Genomic DNA, 23,417 nt, shown 5'->3' on the forward strand with positions numbered 1-23,417 from the left:
ATATGACAAAATCATTTTCTTATTTAAAATACTCTTGTGGTTTAACTGAAATATTTTTTGGTATACTAATGAATAAAATAATTTTTTCAACAAATTGCAAAGCTAATATGGAATGTGGAAACATATCTTAGCAAATCTTTTAGTAAAGCTTAATTAGGAAATTAAACAGCAGCATTTAGGTCAAGATCATATTTTCAAAGAAGTTGCAATATCTTGTAAACCAAGGAGGCAGAGAACATTATTAACAAAAACAGTTACCCTTGAAAAACTATACATTTGAAACATAGGAGTGCACAAAAAAGTAGAAGAACTACAACTCTATTTTCCCCTGCTCTTGCTTCATTTTTTTACATCAAAATTACACAAAATGTACAGCAAGGATAAAACTGCAAAATTCCAACTGAATGATTTAAAACACAACAATTGTAACTTTGACATCCTGTCTTTAAAAAAGCTTCACTAATAAATGGCATAAGGCAAGACACATTATTTTTTTCTTAAAAAATCTGTGGTTAATGGCTTGCCCTACTTTTTTATATCATCCTGTATAACAATTAATTTAAAGACTGATATATTATTCAAAATGTAATGAATAGAGTGTTTCAGTTTTTTAATTCGTAACATTGAAGTGATGACAATTTTAAGCAAAAACTATCCACGGGTCATCAGATAGGTACCTACTTTGTATCTGAGATGAATACCTTTTTTAAGCAGAATTGAATAGGCACTTTAAAAATTCAATTGATATCTTCAAAAAGTCCATGAATGTTAGAATAAGCTAGACCTAGAGTATTTTACGACCTATGCAGATAGAACTATTTTGCTTAAAATTGGGTCTTCTGTTGTCAGTTATAAAGAAGAAAACTAGGACAGCCTGAATAGATGTGGAATTTAAATACTAATTATATACAGAGTGTTGCCAAATCTGTAATGATAGGAGCAAATAACAAAACATATTTATGTTGAAAATTGACATTATGAGCACATGACATAAAACAATTGTTATACTATATTTTATTATAGAAAAATTCAGCAAGTCTTGTTAGAAGTTTTATTTTTTCTACAATCGTATATGATAATATTCTACTTAGTATTGAAATAAGTCAGTTTTTTGTACTAGTGTGAGAAAGGTTCAATATATTTTATATATGCAAAGGAACCGACTTGCTTGATTGTGCTACACAGAATGATTTATTATTTTTTTGAAATAACTAATAAAAGACGATTGTAGAAAAAATATTTTATATAACTCAAGCAACATGTTTTTGTCATCCTACAGTTCATTAAACTTGGCAGCGTTGTTTCAAAATTTCAATTACATATTTTGTTTTTTGTCAGTTACCACCATTGCATACATTTTAATTCTTAATATATTTTAATAAAATTTTTCAATATCTTATACAAAAAAGTCACTTTTATGATGAGTGTATTAATTTTTTTGGATTAAATTATCTTTTAATCAAGCGGGTTTCTTCTCCACAATGTCAAGTGTCAATCCAAAAATATCTTTTTTCACTTATCGATGATCAATTCAGATAATCTGGCCACACCTTACATAATTTTTGCAAATAATTTTGAGAAAATCCAATTTAAATGTGGTCATTATTAATATTACATTTTGTGACAGTAAAGTTATTTACACACATATAACAAAATTTAACAATACTTATTACCTCAGTATATTGACATCTGGGGCTTACATGGGTTTAACTTACATCTAATTCTTATAATCCTTGTGTCAAATCCTTAATGGCTTGCAGTATCCTTTTAACATGTCCTACTTTAGTTACTCCTAAGTCTTTCAAATCTCTCCGTGCCAAAGTAAGAAGTTCTCTACCTCTTATATCGTTCTTTTCAAAGCTGTCAATGTACTCTGACAGCTGTAATGTTTCCAGCCATGTCGCAACTTCTTGTGTACCCCAAGAAGCCACTTCTCTCTTTTGACTGGATGCTTGCGATCCAGTTCCCTTTGTTCGGAATTTCAGCCAGAATAGACCTTTTCTCTTATGTTCAGCCTGTAATTAAGAACCTTTATTTTAAATCTTAAATGAACATTTGTTTTTAATTACATTTTCTTTATTTAAATGTTTTTTTCCATATTGATGACAATGGTGTATGAATCAAATAACATTTTTTAATATAACATAAAAATTTATACAGGGAGTATTTTTCAAAATCTTGGTTCACAATTAATTTTCTTTGTAGAATAGTACGGAGTAATAAAATACATTATATTTTTTTTATGCAAATTGATGAAAATTGATATTCATTCAAATTTAAGTACAAGTTGAATTTGTTATGTAGGTATTTTTTTTTTAAATTATAATAGAAGAAACAGCAGATGTATGCTTTGGAAATGAAATATTACATCAATAACATATGTAACAATTAGAAATTCAGTATCTTTTATCTTCTAATGGAATATTTCAGACTTGCGATTTAAGTCATGAAAATTTGTTACTGGGAATTTTAGATGTGTTCTATTTAAATAATGTAATGGCATCTTAGTGATTTTCGATTATGCCAAAAATTGACATTAACTTCATTATTTTAAATATTTTTTATTGCATATTTTTTATCTACCCATTTTTTTCAGGTGAAAAATGTTATATGTACATCTTCAAATTTCTAATTTTTGTAATAAATAATAACAATGATAAATGCGTAATTGGTCAGATTTAAAGGCATTGATTTTAATGCCTCTGGATCTAGATGGCCTACAAAAGTCAAAATTTGTGGGTAAGCGTCAGCTCCTACTTTGACTTATCTGATAGCATAGCTTATAAAACGCTACTATTAAATAGAGAGACATGGATAGTGATATATTTTAGTTTATTCTTTATTTATAGATAGTATATATGGTTTTGAATATCAGAAATCTACATTTTTAAATGTGTTATAGTCATGTTCTAGCTGTATTAGCACAAAGCTTTTATTTATCTGCAAAATCGTAATTTAGGAATAAATTAAAGGAATAAAGTGACATTAATTATGTAGAAATAATGAACAAACACCAAAACAACAATGACAAATGAACTAATGATCGAGTAGAACTAAAACAGCTGTGCTATTATAATTATTGTGTGAAATATTTTTACACTAAACCTTTTTGGCATATTTTAGAAAACTTAATGCCTAAACTTACAAAACATTGCAGTTAAAACTCTTTAAATGTTCAGGATTTGTACCTTCGTAGCTAGAGTTGAGTAAAATTTAAAAAATCAGAAATTTTTAAAATGCAATATAAAAATATGGTACTTCATTAAAAAAAGCTAAGTTATGTACAGAGTGATTATTAATTTTAAGGGAAGATAGGTAAAAATCAATAGAATATAAATACGTGATTAAAAAATTTAAAAATGCATATTTATGCTGAAAAAAAAATATTTTCAAATACCCCTTTTCGGACCACTCCTGACCGCTGACCTACAAAGGTTTATGGAGAGTGAATTCTGATCTACCGTATACGGTCACTAACCTAGCTTTTACTGCCATTTTAATAGTGAACGACAAAAACAGACCTTTATACCTAGACACATGAACGAATAAAATATTTTTTATCATTTTAAATCCTAACAAGTATTAAAAAAAAACAAGTTTAAGAATAATAATTGTTTTTCGAATGTTAGGTTATTTAGTATTTTTATTATTGTTAACGTTTTCACTATATTTTATAATTGAATATAGTGTTTAGTATTATGTTCAATTAATTATTCAGTTTGTAGTACATATACCTTATTGTGTGACTTACTGTTTTTGAAAGAGTAGGTAGTATGGTACCTACTTATCTAAAATGCCGGTATGTCTAAAAAAAAAACACTTATTCATCCATAGCACTTTGTTAATAAATAAAGTTGGGATCCGCTGCACTTTGATTTTGAAACCAATCGCAAAATTCAAAACGACTGGGAAATCAGCTGTTTCGTTTTGTTGACCAGCACAGTCCCTGTTGCGAAATAGGGCGCTGAGTTAACGGAAGTTAAAGGGAAATTTACTTATTTTTTAAAATGTTGTCAATTTTTTTTTTCAATTTACTGTTTTTATTAGGCCTTCCGAATATGTAGTTAAAATTAATGACATTATGAGTGAAGTCCACTTTCGATATAACTATTTCTTTATTTAAAAAGAGCAGATTCAAAAATTCCGCGGTATAGGACTTGAATCACAATAATTCTTGAAATTTTCTAATGGGTAGACACAGACACACTGCATATTCTGTGATGAGATAAGTAAAAATAATTTTAGTTACCTGATCTCCCTGCAAAGGTTGCAGATATACTAAACTACCTGACGGTGTATCGTACATTACACACTTCCTTAACTCTAGTTCTGTGTTAGCAAGGCTAACACTAAGTTTGTTCTCCAAGTCTTCTCTAAGTTTTAATTTATCTCCTCTATCATGCAGCAGGCAACAACTATCTTCATATAATTGTTTTACAGCCGACACTAATTTAGTGAATTCTATTCTCAGTTGAGGTCCTTCTAGTATTTTGCCATTCGGGTGAATTTTTTCAAGACATGTGTCAGTCTTGGCGGCAAGAGTATATAGATCTACTTCCAGACTGTGACTTATAGCTAGTATTTTTATCCATTTAGTTAGAGTTGTTACACATTCTATAAAGTTAATCAGAAGATAATGTTCTTCTTCCGAAAATAGTATTTCTGGTTCTGCAGATGTTGGAGGTTTTTCAACAAAATGCACCGTGTGTTTTTCTTTTTCAACATGTGTGGGTACAGCACCACTGAAGGAATGTTGTCGTATCTTTTCAATGTTGACTCCCAAGAATGACTTTTCATGAGAAGGCATGCTCTGTCTCGTGAGGCTACTACGACCTTTGTCATGTGAAATTGATAGTCTTGGTTTGGCTCCTTGAGCCGACATACTCTGCCGTTGTTTTTCTTCCCACGATTTTAAAGAGTTTTCTAAAGATCGATTTCTGCAAAGCATTTGCATTCGATTTTTGTGCAGGATTCGTATAATTCCTGGTGGTTGTATCCAAGCTTCTCCATCTACTTGTATCGGAACTCCTTCTTCACCTACAAGAAATCATGCATATTTATATCAATACCCACTATATGTTGAAATTTACCTAAAATATTTATTTGGATGCTTTGACATTGAGCTATTCTGTGATGCTGAAGGTTGATTAATCTCGATGCGGCCATCTGAACAGAACCAAATACAGCAACTACTTCCAAAATTTTATCATCAAATGAAGGTGCAAGAAAAATATCACCCTCCTTAGTTCCTCCCCAAAAGTTTATACCTCCCATGAAACTAGAAATAATATTTATAGTTAATATGCTATTATCACTATGATAAAATATATTACAACTAAATCTTAATCCTTACGTTATTGGAAAAAAGTCAGAAATGCATGAAAGTGGTGTAACAATTACAAAATGTTTTATTTTCTTAATAAAAAACCCTCTTTTTGTTTTTTAATATCTCACTTATTGTTAGAGATGGACTCGACAAACCCTATATGACTATGCTCGACAGGGAACATTCTATACAAATATGTAAAAATATACAGGGTGTTCCATTTAAATTAACAAAGTTAACATCCGCGGCGATTTTGTTTCGACTTCATTTTCGAAAACTTCATAAAAAATCGTGCAGTTTCTGTACTTCACATTTTTTTTATAACCATTAAAACAAAAAAGTTAAAGGTGGGGTCAAAATATAGTGAATTATCCTGTACATATCACATAACGACCTAATTATTAATTATATTCTTGACAATATAAGGTGTTTAATATCAAAATGTTCGAGCAAATATGTTTCTTTTAACTGAATACTCTGTACAGTTTTGCTACCTATTTGAAATCTACGAAAAAATGTTTTTTATTTCAAATAGGACCTTATAGAAATAAAATTCTTTTTCTTCTACTTTAGGCATTGACTTAGGGATACAGTTATAACATTTTGAGATATTTGGCTTAATTTTCAAGAATTTTCGTACTATCAGAATTAAGATAAACAATTTAAAAATTTATTTAACTGTTTTTGTTTTTATACCAGACTGGTATCCATTATTGCTTAAATTCATATTTCAAAAGTTTTTTATTTTTGATAAAATTAATAAAATTAATTTCTTATTTTTTAAATCAAATCGTTTATACTCGTATTTGCTTTCTCACGTTTATATAAAAAACCTGTCCATGGTGTTTAGATTTCAATTAAACATATGAAAAACAATGTATAGGGTGTTCCATTAAAACAACTTAAACTTGCTCCCACATTTTGATATAAAACATTCTATAAAGTCAAAAATACTGTTAAAAATGTACCACCATATGATACATGATGTCCCAAAGTTAAACTTCTATAAGTTCCAAAGATATTAAATGTTTACACAGTTCTACACACATTATTAATACTGTTATTCTACCTATAAAAAATTACATACCTTGGAATATTCAGTATAACGATCCCCTGTAAACTAGGCAAAGGAATCCTCTGACCATCACACTCCAGTTGAACTCTCTGTTCTAGGTTCTTGTAAGTTTTCTGAAGCCATTCTTTGCTTCCTAAAACGCCGTACCACATATAGTTTTTGGCTCTGGATCGACATTTTTCAGGGTGCTCTTCTCTTTTATGATGGAAGTCCAGGGAAATCTTGGCGTCGATACCGATTCCAAAATAATTGTTCATAACACAGCGCTCGTAGAAACCTTCAGAAAGAGTTTCGTCTGGGTCTATTAACGGACTCACTGCCGCACATAAAGTGTCTGCGTTGGCCAGTAAACACTTGCTTATGAAACCGCCACCTGTGCTGACATCTAGAAAACGAATTGGATTAAATACTTTTTATTTTATCATACATTCTATAGTGTTAGTCTGTCTCCAGTTGGAATGAGCAAAACAGAAAAAATTATTTAAAATTTTATAGAAAGAAGTGTCTTGATAAAAAATGAGTATTTTGAAATGACATGCACGATTTTAAGTTTGGGTCAAATTCTACAGAATTTTATTTCAGTAGCCAAGAGAAAAAAAAAAAAAAACTCATTTGCTTCTTGGTTCAGATTTTGGAGAAAATAATGTTAACTTCAACTCTGTTCATTTCAGATATAGAGGATTTTTCAGAAAATCTCATTGAATTATTATTATCCTTGTCTTCCCATGCCTTCAATCATAAAGAAAGATCTTAAATAAAATAAAAAACTAAGTATTTTCATTTCTCTACAACAATGTTATAATTTCCAAGAATTTTATAGCCCTGCTCGGTTTATAGGAAAATCCTTCGTATATCGGATGTCTATCATTTTACATTTAGAGACAAAAAAAGAATTATCAAATACTTACTTGGCCATGTGGGCAGCCTAACAAGAGGATTGATAATGGGTAGCTTCCGATTCTCCCTTTCTTCCCTTTTTTCACTTTCCTTCTTCTCTGCTTCACCATAAAACTTAGTAGCGGCAGCGGCCGCTGCCAGAGCTGCAGTCTCAGCAGGATTGAGCATGCTACAGCAGGATATCCTCCTGGTGGCAGCTGGAGACCTTGTTAGGAACTGCTCGTTATCAATACCCAACAGATTAGAATTAGAACTATTGTTGCTGGTGGTTACGTCACTGGTGGATAGTCTGTCGGCCTTTGAACATAGGAGTTCTATGTCGGGATCTATTTCTCCTTCGATTTCTATTCTTATGTGCTCTATGCGCTCAGAGCGGATTTGTTCGTTTAGAACGGGAGAGGGAGGTTCTACTATCACGCTTACTTGGGGGAATTTACACTGGAATGCAATGTGGGAGTGATGATTTAAAAACCAAAAGAATTTGTCATATTAAAATGTTATTGTTTTGGCAAGGTAACATAAAAGGTATGTACCTGGTGGGCCATGAAAAACGTTACTATTTTTTCTTTCAGTTATTGCATATTATTATACACAAGCTTTTATCAAAATTATTAATAAGGACAATTTCAAAATGTATTTTACCAAAAGGACCCCCCACAAACTATGAATTTCAAGTACCGGTGGATTTGTCTGCATTTTTGATATTTTGTACTTGATATCCTCATGATCAAGTGTCAATGTCCCATTTTAAATTATGCATTTGAATATTTTGTCAGGGAAGCCACCAATTTGAAAATTACGCTTACAAAAGTTGTTGGTCTCAAAATGGTATATCGGATGGTGACCTTCAATTTGACCTTGATCCTAACTTTCAAGGCCTTTTGAAGGTTAAATTTAATTTTTTAAATGAAACCTCTATTTGTGAGTCTGGATTGAGAAAGAACGCAAAATTATGCGTTTAGATAAGTAGGAACTTATGGTTTTTTCCATTTAGATAGATTTTACTTTTAGATAGGGACTTAAGACTCTTCTTCTTCATCAAGATCAAATTGAAGGACACCATCCGATGTCCCCTTCAGAACCCAACACCTTTTGTAAGGGTTATTTTTGGATTGGTGGCTCCCCTGACGAGATATTCAGGTGAGTAATATAAAATGAAACATCCTGTATATATATATTAGGGTAGATGGATTATGAGAGTTAATTGGGCCAAATATACACGAAAATATTGCACTTAATATCTGTTATGATCCAAAATCGTATATTAATTACCATGCGATCCCAAGAAATGTTTCAGTTTAGGGTACTTTGCTCCTCGGTATCTCAAAAAATTTCTAATTTTGGACTTTGTGCCCATTGACACTTTTGATCAGGAGGATATCAAGTACAAAATATCACAAATCCAGACAAATCTACGGGTACCTGAAATTCATAAGGTTGGTGCGGGGTGCTTTATTATCCAAATACTGATTATCTTTTTTATGAGAATTTTATGAAAATGCGGTACATAAGAGGTAGAAAAAATAGCATACCTACACACATTTGTGTAAATATTAAATATTTAAAATCAATTCAAGACATATTGAACTGACCATTGGTAACAAAAAAAAGCATGTTTTAAGTACTTACTTAAATGTAAATTATATTGTACAGAATTTTTCCAAATACCTATCATATTTTCTATTTTAATTATACAAATTAATTTTTTTATACAACACAACTTGTAAAAAATTAAGGAGCATTTTTTCTCGTTTAAATTTAAGAATAATTTCGAATATAAACGGTAGCCCTTGAAATCCTTATTTATGAGTTTCAGGCTATAAAAACTATATCTGAATACCTTCTGAATACTTACATGAAAATATTAATATGAAATTTTGTTTGTACAACAATGAATAAAATGTTATTCGATGCAATAATATTAACTCTGAACCCAAATCAGCAGTGCAGATATAAGGTGTAGTTACAATTTTCTTAAAAATTGTGCCTGCAGGAAAAAATATTTTTTGTCATATTCGAAAGGCAAATTATATTTTCAATTAAGGTGATTTCAACTTTTTTTGGTACAAATATGAAAATTATATGTTTAGATAGATTTAGATTTATTTAAATGACGTTAAAAAATGTACTTCTTGCAACTAAATACATATTTTTGATTTAGAAAACGAAGAATAAAATGCTTTTAAAACATATTTATAGATATATTTTTTGTTAAATCTCAAATACGAAGATTTTAAGAGAAAATATTTTTAAAAATAACGAGAAATACACTTCTTCATTTTTGACACAACTTTGTGTTACACCCTATATTTAAGAAGTAAAATTTATTGGAAATATGTACACAGTATAATAGAATAACTAACTTAATGAGAATAGAAGGTGTTCAAATGCAGAATTAGATATTTATATTGTGCAGAACAAAGAAATCATGAATGGAAGTGCCTACCTGACCCTGAATGGAAGTGAAGTTCATACCTAACTATTTAATTTTAAACTATATTTCTCATATTTTAGTTATATTTTTCATTTCATAAATATAGATTATTTGTTTTTTGAGTGATTTTTAGGTTTTATAAGCTTATGTAAAATTTTGTTTCACATGTTAGTTTAAAAGTCTACAGTCATGTAGGTATAAATATAACAAGAAGATAATTAATATAATATAAATAAAATGATTAACTAAAGATCTATATATCTTCATTTAAAAAATAATTAAAAAGTTTTGCCTAATAGAAATTCAAATTTTAGATAACTATATCGTCAAAACAACAGATTAAATATATTTCTACCAAAAAATTTATATCTCGTTAGTGTCCCTTCTTCCACTTCTCGAATATTGGAAAGTAAGAATACAAAATAATATTTATTCCCCAAAAAGGTAATTTATGTTGATATTATTATCAGTAATCTCAGTCTGTTGTATAAGATTTAAACTATATGATACAAATTCTTTTGTTAAAAATAGAAGAATATGAGACAGATACCTTAAAATATTTTGCAGTTGCGAACTTATCATTTTTTATAGCCCACATGAGAGTATGAAATAAATGATTTATATTTAATATAATCATTGCATGAAGATAATTAAAGTTTCCAGTGATTTTAGAAAGGGGGTGCCGAAAAGGAAAAATTGTTGTAAACTTTTACACAGCTTCGTGCGTATGATTTTTCTATTCATTTGATCACATATTCAATTTCAAATAATCACGTACTGAAAAATATGTTTAACATCGATTTAATGACAGTTTAAAAAAGCTGTGTAATGAGTTTCTTAGAAAAGGGCAAGAAATAGATGGGTGCAAAGTTAGCAGCGAGTAGCAATTATATACTTATTGATATATGTAAGCATTTATATGACAATAATAGAAGATAACACAGCCACACAGAAAAAAAAAGTTGGGTATACTTTTTATGCGACATATATTTTTCGTAGTAATTTGGCCTCCTGAATACTAATCTGGGGTCAGAATTGGCCCATCACGTCACAATTTTTTCCTAACCTCTGAAAAATAGTGAAAATTGATGAAAATTTACTGGGAAAATTTGGAAAAAAAATTATTTCCACATCAAATAGTAAAAATGTACTAAATGTACTAAAATTGCAACACGCATCTTATTCGTCGTTTAAAAAAATATAGTTTCACAAACTTTCAAGTTCCTAACTTACATATTTTCAGAATAATCGCAAAAAAACGATTTAAAATTTTAACTTTCAACACCCTGTATTTCCGAAACTATCGACTTTCGGATGTTTGCGCCAATGGCCACCATTTCACGTGTAGTTCTTTTAACTTGTATCGTGTATAGTGTTGTCCCATAATCCTGATTTGTATATTTTTATTAGGTAGGTCAGTTGATACATTGAACTAGATTGCTTATTAGCACCTTTTTTGGAGAAAAATTGATTTAAGAATCATGTTACATGCTGAAAATGTGTTTATTGTATATGTGTATTGGTTTACAATTTTAGTTTGTCGCATGTAACATAATTTTGATATTAATTTTTCCTATAAAATTGTTTAAGATTTTTGGATAGAAAAGTTCACATATATGAAAATTTTGTCAGTCGTCTCATTTTCATCCAATATCTGGCATGCCTCAAGTTTCAACACTTCGACCCTTACTTTGTGTTCTGTTTATAAACGACATGTTATATCATGGCTGATTTACATGTACACCATTATAGGTTACAGAATGCACTTGATGTTATTAGTCTGTGGTATCAAAATAATAATTTAACCTATATTCTCTAGCCCCCCCCTATGGATATACAGACCCCTAATGGACGCCCCTGAAAATCGATTTTTTTTAATAACTTTTTTTTGACATCCTTTACGCTAAAGGCATAAAAATAATATATTTAGATAGCTTGAACCTTAAACTAAAAAAGACTCTCTTGGTTGATATCGATAAAATGAACTGTTTTCGAGAAAAAATTATTTTTGTTTAAAACGATTTTTATTGCCCGTAAAGAGAAATTAAGCAATGAAATTTGCATTCTCTCTGTGTCTATCTACAAAAATACCTCCTTTAGTTACATTTGTATTTTTATTTAAAATAATTAAATTACACAAAGTAGGTATTTTAAGAGTTATTTAAAAAAACGATTTTCAGGGGCGTCCTTTAGGGCTCCGTATCTTCGTAGGGGGGGTCTCTAGGGAAAACTTGTCATGTTATTTTAACGTCCCCTGTATAAAACCGAGAGATTGCCCACATATTCTGGGACACCCTGTATATCCTCACGGCTTTCCACAGTGCTGCATCGTTGTATCAGATTATTTCCAAGTAGGTACAGTGAGATGAGAATAATACCGACATTTTTTGTTGTTCGGCTCATAGTATAAAAAAATCCATTACTTGAGAACCCCACATATTGTTTGTTAACTTTTTGTTTTGTTCTTTATATTTGTGTTATTTGTAAGTTTGTATTTTTTTCTCTGTCTTTTATTTTTAATTCCTTTCTCATTTATTGTTATATTTTAATAACATACTTAACATATACTGTTTTAGAGCTTTGTCTGTTTGATGTGTATTTTGAACAAATAAATAAATTTTGGGACGCTTTCGAAATTTTAGAAGTTAGGTACTTTAGAGCGTTAGATTCACTATAGTAATATTCATTTCTAATTTTTGTTGTTTTATTTTTAATCCTCGTCTACATTTATATAAACTTTTTTTAGTTATAAATAAGTTTTTAATCGTGGAATGAGCTGGTAAAATATCGCAGGGTAATCGCGGGACACCCTGTATATTGATAGTTTTGTGGCTACGAGGGAAAACTAACTAATATTGATAAATCTCGTAAAGTAACGTGATTATAAACTTTTTGAGTTAACAGAAAAATACTTCTTTGGTAATGTATTATTTTAAAGTGTTAAGATAATAACAGATTTATTTTTACAAAGAGAAAAAATGCATCTAATTGCTATTCGCTTAAAAAATGCGTGACCATATTTACATATCATCCAGGCAAACATACAAAACACTCACCGTTTCCTCCTTTTCCTTTTCATCATCGAGGGCCTTCAGGGTACTAGTGGAGACATTAGACAACTCCTTTTCAAGTTTATTTAAACTACCCTGACTGCCCTTCTGGCTGGGCGTCCCTACTTCTATCTCTTCCATCAGCGTGCTCTGCCTGTTGATGTTTGCTTCCGTCTTTGATGTTTTACTCGAGGGTTTTGGTCTTTTAAAGGATCTTCTAGCTATGTCGTTACCTAGATTAATAATCATATATCCTTCCACACGACAAAGCGCCTCAAAAATGGAGATTTGATTATCAGTGCTCGCTTTTGATTAGAAAAAGTGAATCTTATCCAAACGGGTACATAGGTTCGCAATTTTTGAGACGTCTTGCTTCTGATTATATTTTTAAATATGTGTTGGAAGACAGTTGAACAATTAACAAATTGATGTAACAAGGGATAATATTGTTTCCGTTTTAAGTAATAGAAAAATAAAAATAATTGGTAATATTGCACAAATCTGCAACAAGCAGGAAAGCAATGTAAATTTTACAATAATCTTTAAAATACTTACACCTGCTTTTAATAGTTTTATTTCAAATCGTTTATTCTTCCCATGTAATAGATTGACATATATTAATTACCTATTTAATAAGTAATATTCACTGGTGTAGTTTAAGTTGGGAGCTTTCCTTTTAATATAACGGAATCCAATTAAATAAGCAAATTTTTCGTGTATGTAATATATTTTTAAAACTTCAAAAATAACGCAAACAAAATACTAACCTCTTAATTATTCTTAATCTTCTTAATTTGGATAAGTTTATGTTTGATAAACTATAATATTAAAAGCAAAAACCTAAATATTTTAATTAAAGAAATTGTACTCACTACTAGGTACTGTTTTTTTAAAAGGTACTCAAATTTTCAATAGACATTTTGACATTTAGAAATTAGAATTTTTTTTATAGAAAAATTTGTTTATAAATCGTGAGGAAATGTCTTTAATTGCAATTATTGTAGTGCAAATAATTTTTATTTTCGTAAATGATTATTTACTGATGGGACAATAACAGCCAAAGATACACTAAGAATAAATCCAATATACAGGGTCTAATCGTAGGTCAATATTATAATTCCAGATTATTTTTTATGTTCAGAAGCTTTAATGAATTATGAGTGAGGTCTAAAACTCGTTTCACATGGAAATTTTCAGTTTTATGGCTCGTGGACACTGGCATGTAAACATTATTAGAGTATCTTTCATACATCTTTTGCGGGGTGTGTAAATTTTCGCAGCTACAGGTGTTCTAGTCAGCAAGTTCTTGAAGGATCACGCAAGAGAGGAAATATATTCTGAAATTCGTATATGGGAAGAACAGACATATTTATAGATATGTAATTGTACTCTTATACAGAGTGTTTTATTAAGTAGTTGTACAAGCTTTAAAAAAGTTTATATGAACAAGGGTCCGCAACAGCTTTGTTCTTGATACAGACCGTCCAAAAAAATTTTTTGTCTGGTATTTTGATTATATTTTTGTACAATAACATGGCAATTTGAGGAAATTCGGGAAACTGGGAGTATTGATGAGAACCCCAAACATTTACTTAGATTTTTGTTTAATGTTAGAGGGCGTCACATAGTGTTGTACTTGGATTTAAATAACCATAACTGTTTGTGTCGCACTGTATGCAATTTTTGACTAAATATACCCATTATCCATTTAATTTTACGTACAAAAGGTATTTTTAGTATTTGTCGTTGAAAGCAGCCGTTTTGTAAAAAAACGGGTTTAAAATTAAACCTGCGTTGGAATTAAGAGTTTTTGAAAAGCCAAGTATAAAAATGTCTTTTCTTGATTGTATTGCGATGTGACAAACTTAGGTCATTTACAAGACTAAGACTAAACTACATCTACAAATAAGTTAATAACATTTACAATAATTGTTGAAAGAAAAAAATTCTTTTTGGAGGCTCTGTATCAAGAACTAAGCCGTTACAGACCCATGTTCATATCAACTTTTTGTCTTAAAATTAGTCAGTCACCCTTTAAAGTTTGTACAAGTACTTAATAAACACCCTGTATATGAGACGTATATAACAAAGACTAGTAAAATGAAATTAGAAAACAAAATTCTTTAAAGAAACTGTCGTATCATAAGAGGCTGTGATTTTGTCAAAACATTTTTTCGAGTTCTTGTTTGTTCTGCTAAAATTTTGTAGTCTAACATTTATTTCTTCTATATTTCAGTGCGCGAGTTCGACCTTATCAGTTTAACTGAATTCCAGTTATCTGAAGATGTTAGTAATATTTCTTGACTCCTATCTTATACCACACTTAGAGGTGACAGAAATTTTGCAGCTACTGATTTGACTAAAGATTGCGAGTGCTTTTGGTTGTGAAAAATTGCTTGTTGTTATTTAGACGTTGCTGCAGCATATTTTCCGCGAGCATGTAACTAATGATATTTTATATTCCCCCATGAAATAATCGTCTTTATCTGCAAAACATATACTTCAAGCTCAAGCTTTACACTTACTGTATGAAATGCTTCTAGAAGGTAGACTGGACTTGTCATACTTCTAAGTAGTGCACATTCCAATTCCAAACAAACAATATACGTACGAGTAGAACAAGCTTGATATATAAAAATTATATAAAATTTAAGATATTTAATAAAAATTCAAATAAGAACGTCTTATTCAATTTATATCCAAGATCTTAAAAACAATTTAGCAATAAATCTTAATAAATTCTGTACATTCCTTCAAGTTTCAAGACTTTTTTAGAGTACCTGATATCATGCATTAGAACAATCTTTACAGTAGCTAACTCTAACAATCCCCATGACATAGTTAATGGTTTTCTCCAATTTCTTTTCGAATGTACACTTACTTTCAAATGAATATTTCTTTAAATGATTTGATAAACAGTGTTTATATACGAGGTCTATTCAGAAAATAACTGACTTTTATTTTAATTTTTTTATTTAATTTTACACATTATTGGTCCTTGTCTCCTTCAAAGTACTCCCCTTCACTATTTAAACACTTTTCCCAGTGATGTTTCCATTTCGAGAAGCAGTAATCGATAGCTTCTATTGAAATGGCCTTAAAATGGCCCTTAAGGGCGCCGTATTCTTTTAATAGTGTTTTCCACAAAGGCAAATAATTTCAAACATTTAATAACTAAATAATTTAAAGCTTATCAAACAATAGGAACGTTATGTCATGCCATCTGAGTATTTTCAAAGACGCCGCAGTAAAACGAATAAACAGGTGCAAAAAACGATCAAACCATCAAGGTTTTAGGTACTGAAATCTACGAAAATACTAACTTTTTTATATATAACTTCACATGTAAATATTTTTATAACATTTATTTGCTTAGTCCTACATATAAAATTGTTTACTTTTATTTATAAGTACGTGAAAATAATTGTTAAAATGTGGAGTTAGGATAATAGCAAACGCATGTGTTACAAACGCTTTTTTTTAGTTATTATTTTATTTGAGTAAATTTAAATAGTAACAATGAATAAACAGATCAAGGATTTTATTTTTGTGCTTACTTACGTTCTACACGTTTGACTTTTCAAGATTTCAGTACCTAAAAACGCCAGAAATTTGACTATTTCTTGGCCAAGGATATGGTCACCTTAAAGTCTTTGACGAATTTGCTTTGATTTTATTAACAGCCTGAAAACGGCGCCATTTCAGCACTAATTTTAATTTCGGAAATAAGGAAAAATCGCTAGGAGCCAGAACTGGCAAGTAAAGAGGGTGAGGGCGAGTTTGATTTTTGGCACAAAACTGACGAATTGACAAAGCTGACTGTGCGGATGCATGATCACGGTGTAAGAACCATGAGTTGTCTCACCACAAGTTTGGTTTCTTTTTAACGGACGTAACCATTGTAAAATGTCTTGATAGTACACGCGGTTTACTGTTTTATTTTAAGGCAAGAATTCCAAATGCACAATTCAATTAAAGTCGAAAGAACTGTGAGCATCACTCTGATATTGGATCGATATTCACGTGCTTTCTTGCAACGTGGAGATCCTTTGCCAAATCCATTGTGATGCTGCAAATTTTATCCCAATGTCGTAGCCGTAAACACAGCTTTCGTCTCCCGTTAAAATCCTTTAATTAATTAATGTTTCATCATCATTGGATTGTTCAAGGAGTTGCTGACAAACATCACACGATTTTCTTTCTGTTGTTCGGTCATCAAGCGAGGAACAAATTCTGCTGCAATTTTTCAGTCAAAATTTCGTGGCATGACCAAATTGACATATTAACCTCTTCTGCGACTTCTCTGACAGTCAATCAGCGGTTTGCACGCACCAGATCTTTGACTTTCTGAACGTGAGAGTCATTAGTTGAAGTCGAAGGCCATTCTGGTCGAGGATCATCTTCAACTGACTGACGACCATTTATAAATCATGAAAACCATTCATAATATTGCGTACGATCCAGAGCATCATCTCCGTAATCTTGTTTTAAAATCTGAAACGTTTCCTTGAAAGTTTTTCCCAGTTTCACGCGAAATTTGACAATTCATCGTTCTAGAAAATTACACATTTCAAAAATTGTCACTAATATCTACTTAAACACTCAAAAACAATATCACAAAAATTAAATGAAATACCTATCAACAATCCAAGAATATGTGGTTACAGAGGAGGTTATGTGCGACACAATGCTGCCAACCGCATATCACTAAATATCTCCATTAGCGGGTAATTTAAAAAGTTCGGTTATTTTCTGAACAGACCTCGTATATATCAACTCTACTTCAGAAAGTGACTTCATTAGGGTTTGGAAGAAACTGAAAAAATTAAATGACTTTTGATGTTGATAGCATTCCAAACTTTATAGTAGGTAAAATTTATTTACCTATTGGCTATACTTCTATGTCTAATATTTAACTTTTTGAAAAGTAATCAGTATCTTTTGAATTGAATTCTATTTTTTTATTCTTAATAGAAACAACAATTTTTTAAAAGAATTTTAATTAATAGGTTAACGTACAGAAAAATTAAATCAGAATGAGGTTGATATATAATAAAAAAACAAATAAATATAAAAAATATGTAAATATAGTTTAACATTATTATGGCAAGAATAAAGTTAAAAGAAAATAATAAACTTGTGAAAGCTGTAAATAAAATATTACGGTTATCCATCTGATTAGCCGATTTCTATTTTTTACTAATTTATTCGTGCTAATAACCGTCTTAAGACTACTTATATTTATGTTTGTTATTAATTTTAATTATAAACTGTAGTTTCTGTGGCGAAAAAATAGAGTATTCAATTATAATTCAAAGTATTTCAAAATTTATTTTTTTTCGTAAATATGTCTCTTTAACAAAGGATGCCAGTATTTGTTAAAAAGTCATAGACGTAGAAGCTACGCTTCACGAAAGGTTCTGACCCTTCATATCCACAGCACTGACAAGTGAAACGCGGAATTACTAGCATGATGTTGATAAAATCAGGAGTGTAATGTATATTTCTTGATCGAAGATAGTATAAACATAACGAGCGATTTTATCTTTTGGAAATACAAAATCGAAAAAGTGTTTTGACATGACTATTGTCACGAATGTTACGTGACAAGAATATTTCAAAAACTGCCATATTTTCTTTAATATTTCCAAATTCAATTTAGTTTCCTTAACAATGTGTGATTTTTTGTTAACCATAAAAATTAATCAAAACGTGACATTTGTTATAACACAATTAGTGAGACAGTCATAATTATTCAGCATTAGCGAAATTAGATTTTAAAGAAAAATAAATAATCTGATAACCAGGTAAACCAAGAGTTTAGATAAATTCAGAAAAAGAACAGACAATAAAAGGTTTATAAAAGTTCGTGAGAGTTTTATGACGCTAGGTATCAATTATTTATGTTATGTGTTTGTTTTAATATTTCTTGGACACATAGTATTTTGTCGTTGGAACCTCTAGAAAGGTACGTGCCTAAAGTTTGCTAGAATGAATTTGCCGCAAATGCGTTACCAATTACCTAAGTGCAATTTTTAAAATAGATATATTTAAAGCAGTTGCAAGTCTATCGTGGTTGGTGGTTTTTTGTTGCTATTATTGAGTTTTATTTTAAAAGTTGGTAACCTTAGATTTGACCAATAAATTGACCAATTTATTGAATAACTCAAATATTGCGAATTATTGTGACTATTTCTTCACTAATTCCTTGAACAACTTAATTATATAAAAAATTCTTAAATATAAAATTCGTTTAAAATGATAAAGGAAGTTTGGATATGGATGTTTAAAAAAGTGTAGCATCTATTTAAAATCTTTGAATTACACGTTATGTATCATTTACTGAACATATATTAGTTATATAAGGTGCGTTCCAAAGTAAACCTACAGTAAACATTGTTTTTAGCAAAACCGATTTATTTTATTTAAAATAATCTCCTTCCGACTAAATACAGTGATTTTCATGGTCTAAAAGCATGTCGAATGAGTGTTTTAGATCGTCAGTTGGGATATGCTTCAGAATGGCGGTACAAACCTTTTCGATAGTTTCTACGTCCACAAAACGTTTCCCTTCTTCGGCAAATACATTTTTCCGAAAAGGTAAAAGTCGCATGATACCAAATCAGGCAAATACGGAGAGTAAAATGCGATTTTTAGTTAAAAAATCGGTCACAAGTGTCGATCCATGAGGTGGCGCATTATCGTGCAACAAACACCAACTTCCTTCTTCGCGATATTCTGGCCGAATACTACAAATATGATGCACCAAACGCTTCTTTGGACCGGTGGCGGTAGAACGAACTCTTCGTGGACAAAGCCTTTGGAATCGTAAAAGCAAATCAACATTGTCTTCACTTTTGACTTCTTCTAACGAGTTTTTTTGGGTTTTGGCTCCTCTGACGCCTTCCACTTTGGCACTTGGTTTCTGGATTATACTGAAAACACCAGTCACAATGTTGTAAAGAAAGTTTTTGTCCTTTTTGTCCTTGATAATGTCCTTCGAATGTTCAATTCTGAGTAATTTTTGGTCGTCTGTCAACTTGTGCGGAACAAACGGTGTACGCACTTTTCGGTAGCTCCATAAATGTTCGATCAAAATGCGATAAACTGATGTTTTTGAGATGCTCAATTCCAATTCCATAAATTTCAATGAAGATTTTGGCTGATCTTTGATGAATTCACGTGCATTTTCATGGTCACGGATTTCGATTGACTAACATGTTGCTCATCATTTATGTCCTCACGACAGTGTTTAATCCGCATATACCACTCGTGATACAATAATCATCACCATAAACTTGGTTCATCAATTGAAACGTTTCGGTAAAAGTTTTACCAAGTTTAAAACAGAACTTAATACTTATTAGCTCTTTGTTCGAAGCTCATTTTTCTATTGATGACACAAACATACTGTCATTTCAGACGCAATAACTTCGCTTCTATTTCTCCAAATGTCATCGGTGAAATAGTCTCCATGGGTGAAGGATTCACCTTTCCAACGCATGTAGATGCCTGTTTACTTTGGAACGTACCTTGTATGTAAACCAGAGATCTTGATTCTGAGAGATACTGCCACTTAGAATCCCTTGATTGAGATCCTAAAGCTCAAATTGGAGGTTTTCTAAAGTCTAAATCTGCTTCATTTTAACTCTAAACAGAACTACCCCTGAAGTTGTGACTTAGAAAACACCCTGTGTAAGTATAAATCGTAAAGTTTTTTGAAACACCGGTTAACTTGATGTAATAGGTTATTTTCACACATGTTCATCTATTCGATATTATTGAAAGTAGATGTAGGAATTTAAAAAGTTTGTGTATAATTCAATTATTAATTTTACTTTAAATTACCCTCAGCAAATTGGATTCCCAGAAAAATAATGAAAAATAATTGTTATTAAAGCCCATGTCAATTTAAGAGTTTTATTGTTGTAAATATAATAACATTACCTGTGGGATTAGGCGGTTTATCGTTTTGCCTGTAAAATTTAATAATCCCTTTCCAGAGTTGTGATCCCGTGTCAAAATTATTTGAATGAATTTTTTGTTGGGGATAAAAACGAGCGCGATGTAAAATTAAAACAGAAAACGAGGGTTTTTATTGTATTATGGATGGCACAATGAGCCTACCTTCAACAAATTGGGCTAAACTGCAGTAACGAGGGGCGGGCTCTGCCTCAAACTTGTTATCTAAAAATACATGTTGGGACATAAAGGCACGGTTTTCAAATCCAAATTGCGTATCTTCGTCCACTTTTGTTTCCATCTTCGTCCTCGAGCTTCGCCGCTTGCGCTCCAGGGAGTCCTTCTTCAAACTAATTTTTCTCTCTGGAGAAGTAATAACTTCCGTTACAAGGCTTTGAACAATTAAACTTCACTAACAGTTACGGTTTATTTGGGGATGATTAAGGAATAATTAATGCTTTGATATACCAGCTGCAATTGCTTCCCACAAGCTCTTGGAAAATTGCTTGGACGTCAAAAAAATTATTTTAAATATGTGAATTGTTACATTATTATTCAGGAATTAATTATAAGTATAAATAATTAAGATAAAAGTGATAAAATAATACAGGGTATAATGGATATGTTAAAATATACCTGTTAAAATAAGAAAATACCGTATAGATAAAAAAACTTTTTTCTCGAAAAGGACTTTTTAAAAAATCGCCAGGACAGGGGAAATTTTATTGTGAGTTGACACATTTTTATGGATGAAATGATAAAATGTGATGTTACTACATGTACATCCTCATCCCCAGCAATCTCTGTCCCAAAACATTGGGAAGGTAAGTTAAATGGTACTTCATTTACAGGATGTTTTCATTTTCTATATAATCACGTTTTCTTTTTAAAAACTTTCGATTAGTTTTTCGGAAATTGTAATTTTTTTTATTAATTTGAAACAGCATTTCTGAAAGACTATGTTGATCGTGTAATTGAAGATATATTTTATATTACATGTGTATGTATATGTGTGTATATAATTTTTACTATGTTAGAATATCCACATGCTTCTAGGATGCGCGAAAGATCAGGAATCCACTTGTGGTGTACTGAGCGTACTTCCTTTTTGTCTAAATTAAGATTTTTGTGATACCCTCACTTTATAATTTTTTATATTATGGGCAAATAAAATTTTATTATTATTATTAAGGAACATTTCTTTTTCATTATTGTACAGGTTGGTCCATTTTCGATGGGAATTCAGGGTATTTCAGAAACTACTAAAGATATAATAAATCTGACACCACGTTCTCGAGCTCGATTTTCATGGCAAACTCGACTGTCAGATCAGAAATTTATTGTGACACTTTTTAACATGTCTGTATCTCGGCTGTTANCTGTCAGATCGGAAATTTGCTATCTTCATTTGTTTCTGAGTTACAGGGCGTTTCTCGTTATTGTGACACTTTTTAACATGTCTGTATCTCGGCTGTTAAATAAGTTAGAGTTAAAGTAAAAACTGCTCAAGACTAATTCTTTGGCGTAGAATTGAATGCCGATATTAGATTTTTAGTAGATCTTAAGATTTCAGAGTTATGACCCACAGTTATAATTTTTTAAATGGAAATCCTAGCTGGTTACGACCTAAAAAAATGGAGATTTTTTTCCGCTTTTCAGCAATATATCACATGTTAGTTATTTCTACAAACACGGAAGATACGGAGTGTTTTATATATAAATTATATATTTTTTTCCCTTTTAATATGACCGGCTATGAAAATACAGATAAAATTATAATTCTTACTTTTACAAAAGTCATATCTGTTGTAAAATATGACATTTATTTTAAATGCACAACATATACTCGTGTGATAATATAATACTAACGAAATTTTAGGAGATAGGTGGATAGGAACAAACGGACCGATCAGATGGCCAGCTAGGTTACCTGATTTGAGTCCGTTGGACTTTTTCCTTTGAGGTTTTCTAAAAGACATTATATTTAAAATTCCTTTTAATAATATTTCAAATACCTATACATTTAATGAATGCTACCCGAAGCGTTGCCAGAAGATGCGTGAAATGTGTGACAGTTGAGGGACGGCAATTTGAACATTTAGCTATCATTTTTGAAAGTTTTTATTGATGTAGGTACTTACTATTGTTTAATTTACGTTTAATATTGTAACTTCAGTTGAAGTGGAATAAAAATTTGAAAACTCTGTCTTTTCTTATCTGTAATATATATTTTAAATAAACGTCATATTTTTACAACAGATATGAGTTTTGTAAAAGTAAGAATTATAGTTTTGTATGTATTTTCATAGCCAGCCATATTAAAATGTAAAAAAGGATCGAATTTATATATAAAACACCCCGTATCTTCTGTGTTTGGAAAAATAACTATAGCATGTGGTATATTGCTGAAAAGCAAAAAAAAATCTCCATTTTTTTAGGTCATAACCAGCTACGATTTCCATTTAAAAAATTATAACTTTGGGTCATAACTCCGGAATCTTAAGACCTACTAAAAATCTAATACCGGCATTCAATTCTACGCCAAAGAATTAGTCTTGAGCAGTTTTCACTTTAACTCTAACTTATTTAACAGCTGAGATACAGACATGTTCAAAAGTGTCACAATAACGAGAAACGCCCTGTAACTCAGAAACAAATGAAGATAGCAAATTT

The 23,417-nt window shown here is 30.6% G+C and overlaps 1 protein-coding gene across 1 annotated transcript in view; it reads right to left on the reverse strand.

The window, feature by feature from the left end:
* Positions 1–1,724: 1,724 nt before the first annotated feature.
* LOC108911012 (diacylglycerol kinase eta) overlaps positions 1,725–23,417 on the reverse strand; it is a 120,588-nt gene continuing 98,895 nt past the window's right edge. Inside the window, exons 8-14 of the mRNA XM_018715823.1 lie at positions 20,910–21,122; positions 12,789–13,015; positions 7,310–7,736; positions 6,414–6,786; positions 5,091–5,278; positions 4,250–5,037; positions 1,725–2,015 (exon numbers count right to left, since the gene is read on the reverse strand). Coding sequence (XP_018571339.1) covers positions 1,725–2,015; positions 4,250–5,037; positions 5,091–5,278; positions 6,414–6,786; positions 7,310–7,736; positions 12,789–13,015; positions 20,910–21,122 — 2,507 coding nt within the window. The remainder of the gene's footprint in view (positions 2,016–4,249; positions 5,038–5,090; positions 5,279–6,413; positions 6,787–7,309; positions 7,737–12,788; positions 13,016–20,909; positions 21,123–23,417) is intronic.

This window comes from Anoplophora glabripennis, unplaced genomic scaffold (assembly GCF_000390285.2).
Source record: "Anoplophora glabripennis isolate ALB-LARVAE unplaced genomic scaffold, Agla_2.0 scaffold556, whole genome shotgun sequence".
Lineage (NCBI taxonomy): Eukaryota > Metazoa > Arthropoda > Insecta > Coleoptera > Cerambycidae > Anoplophora > Anoplophora glabripennis.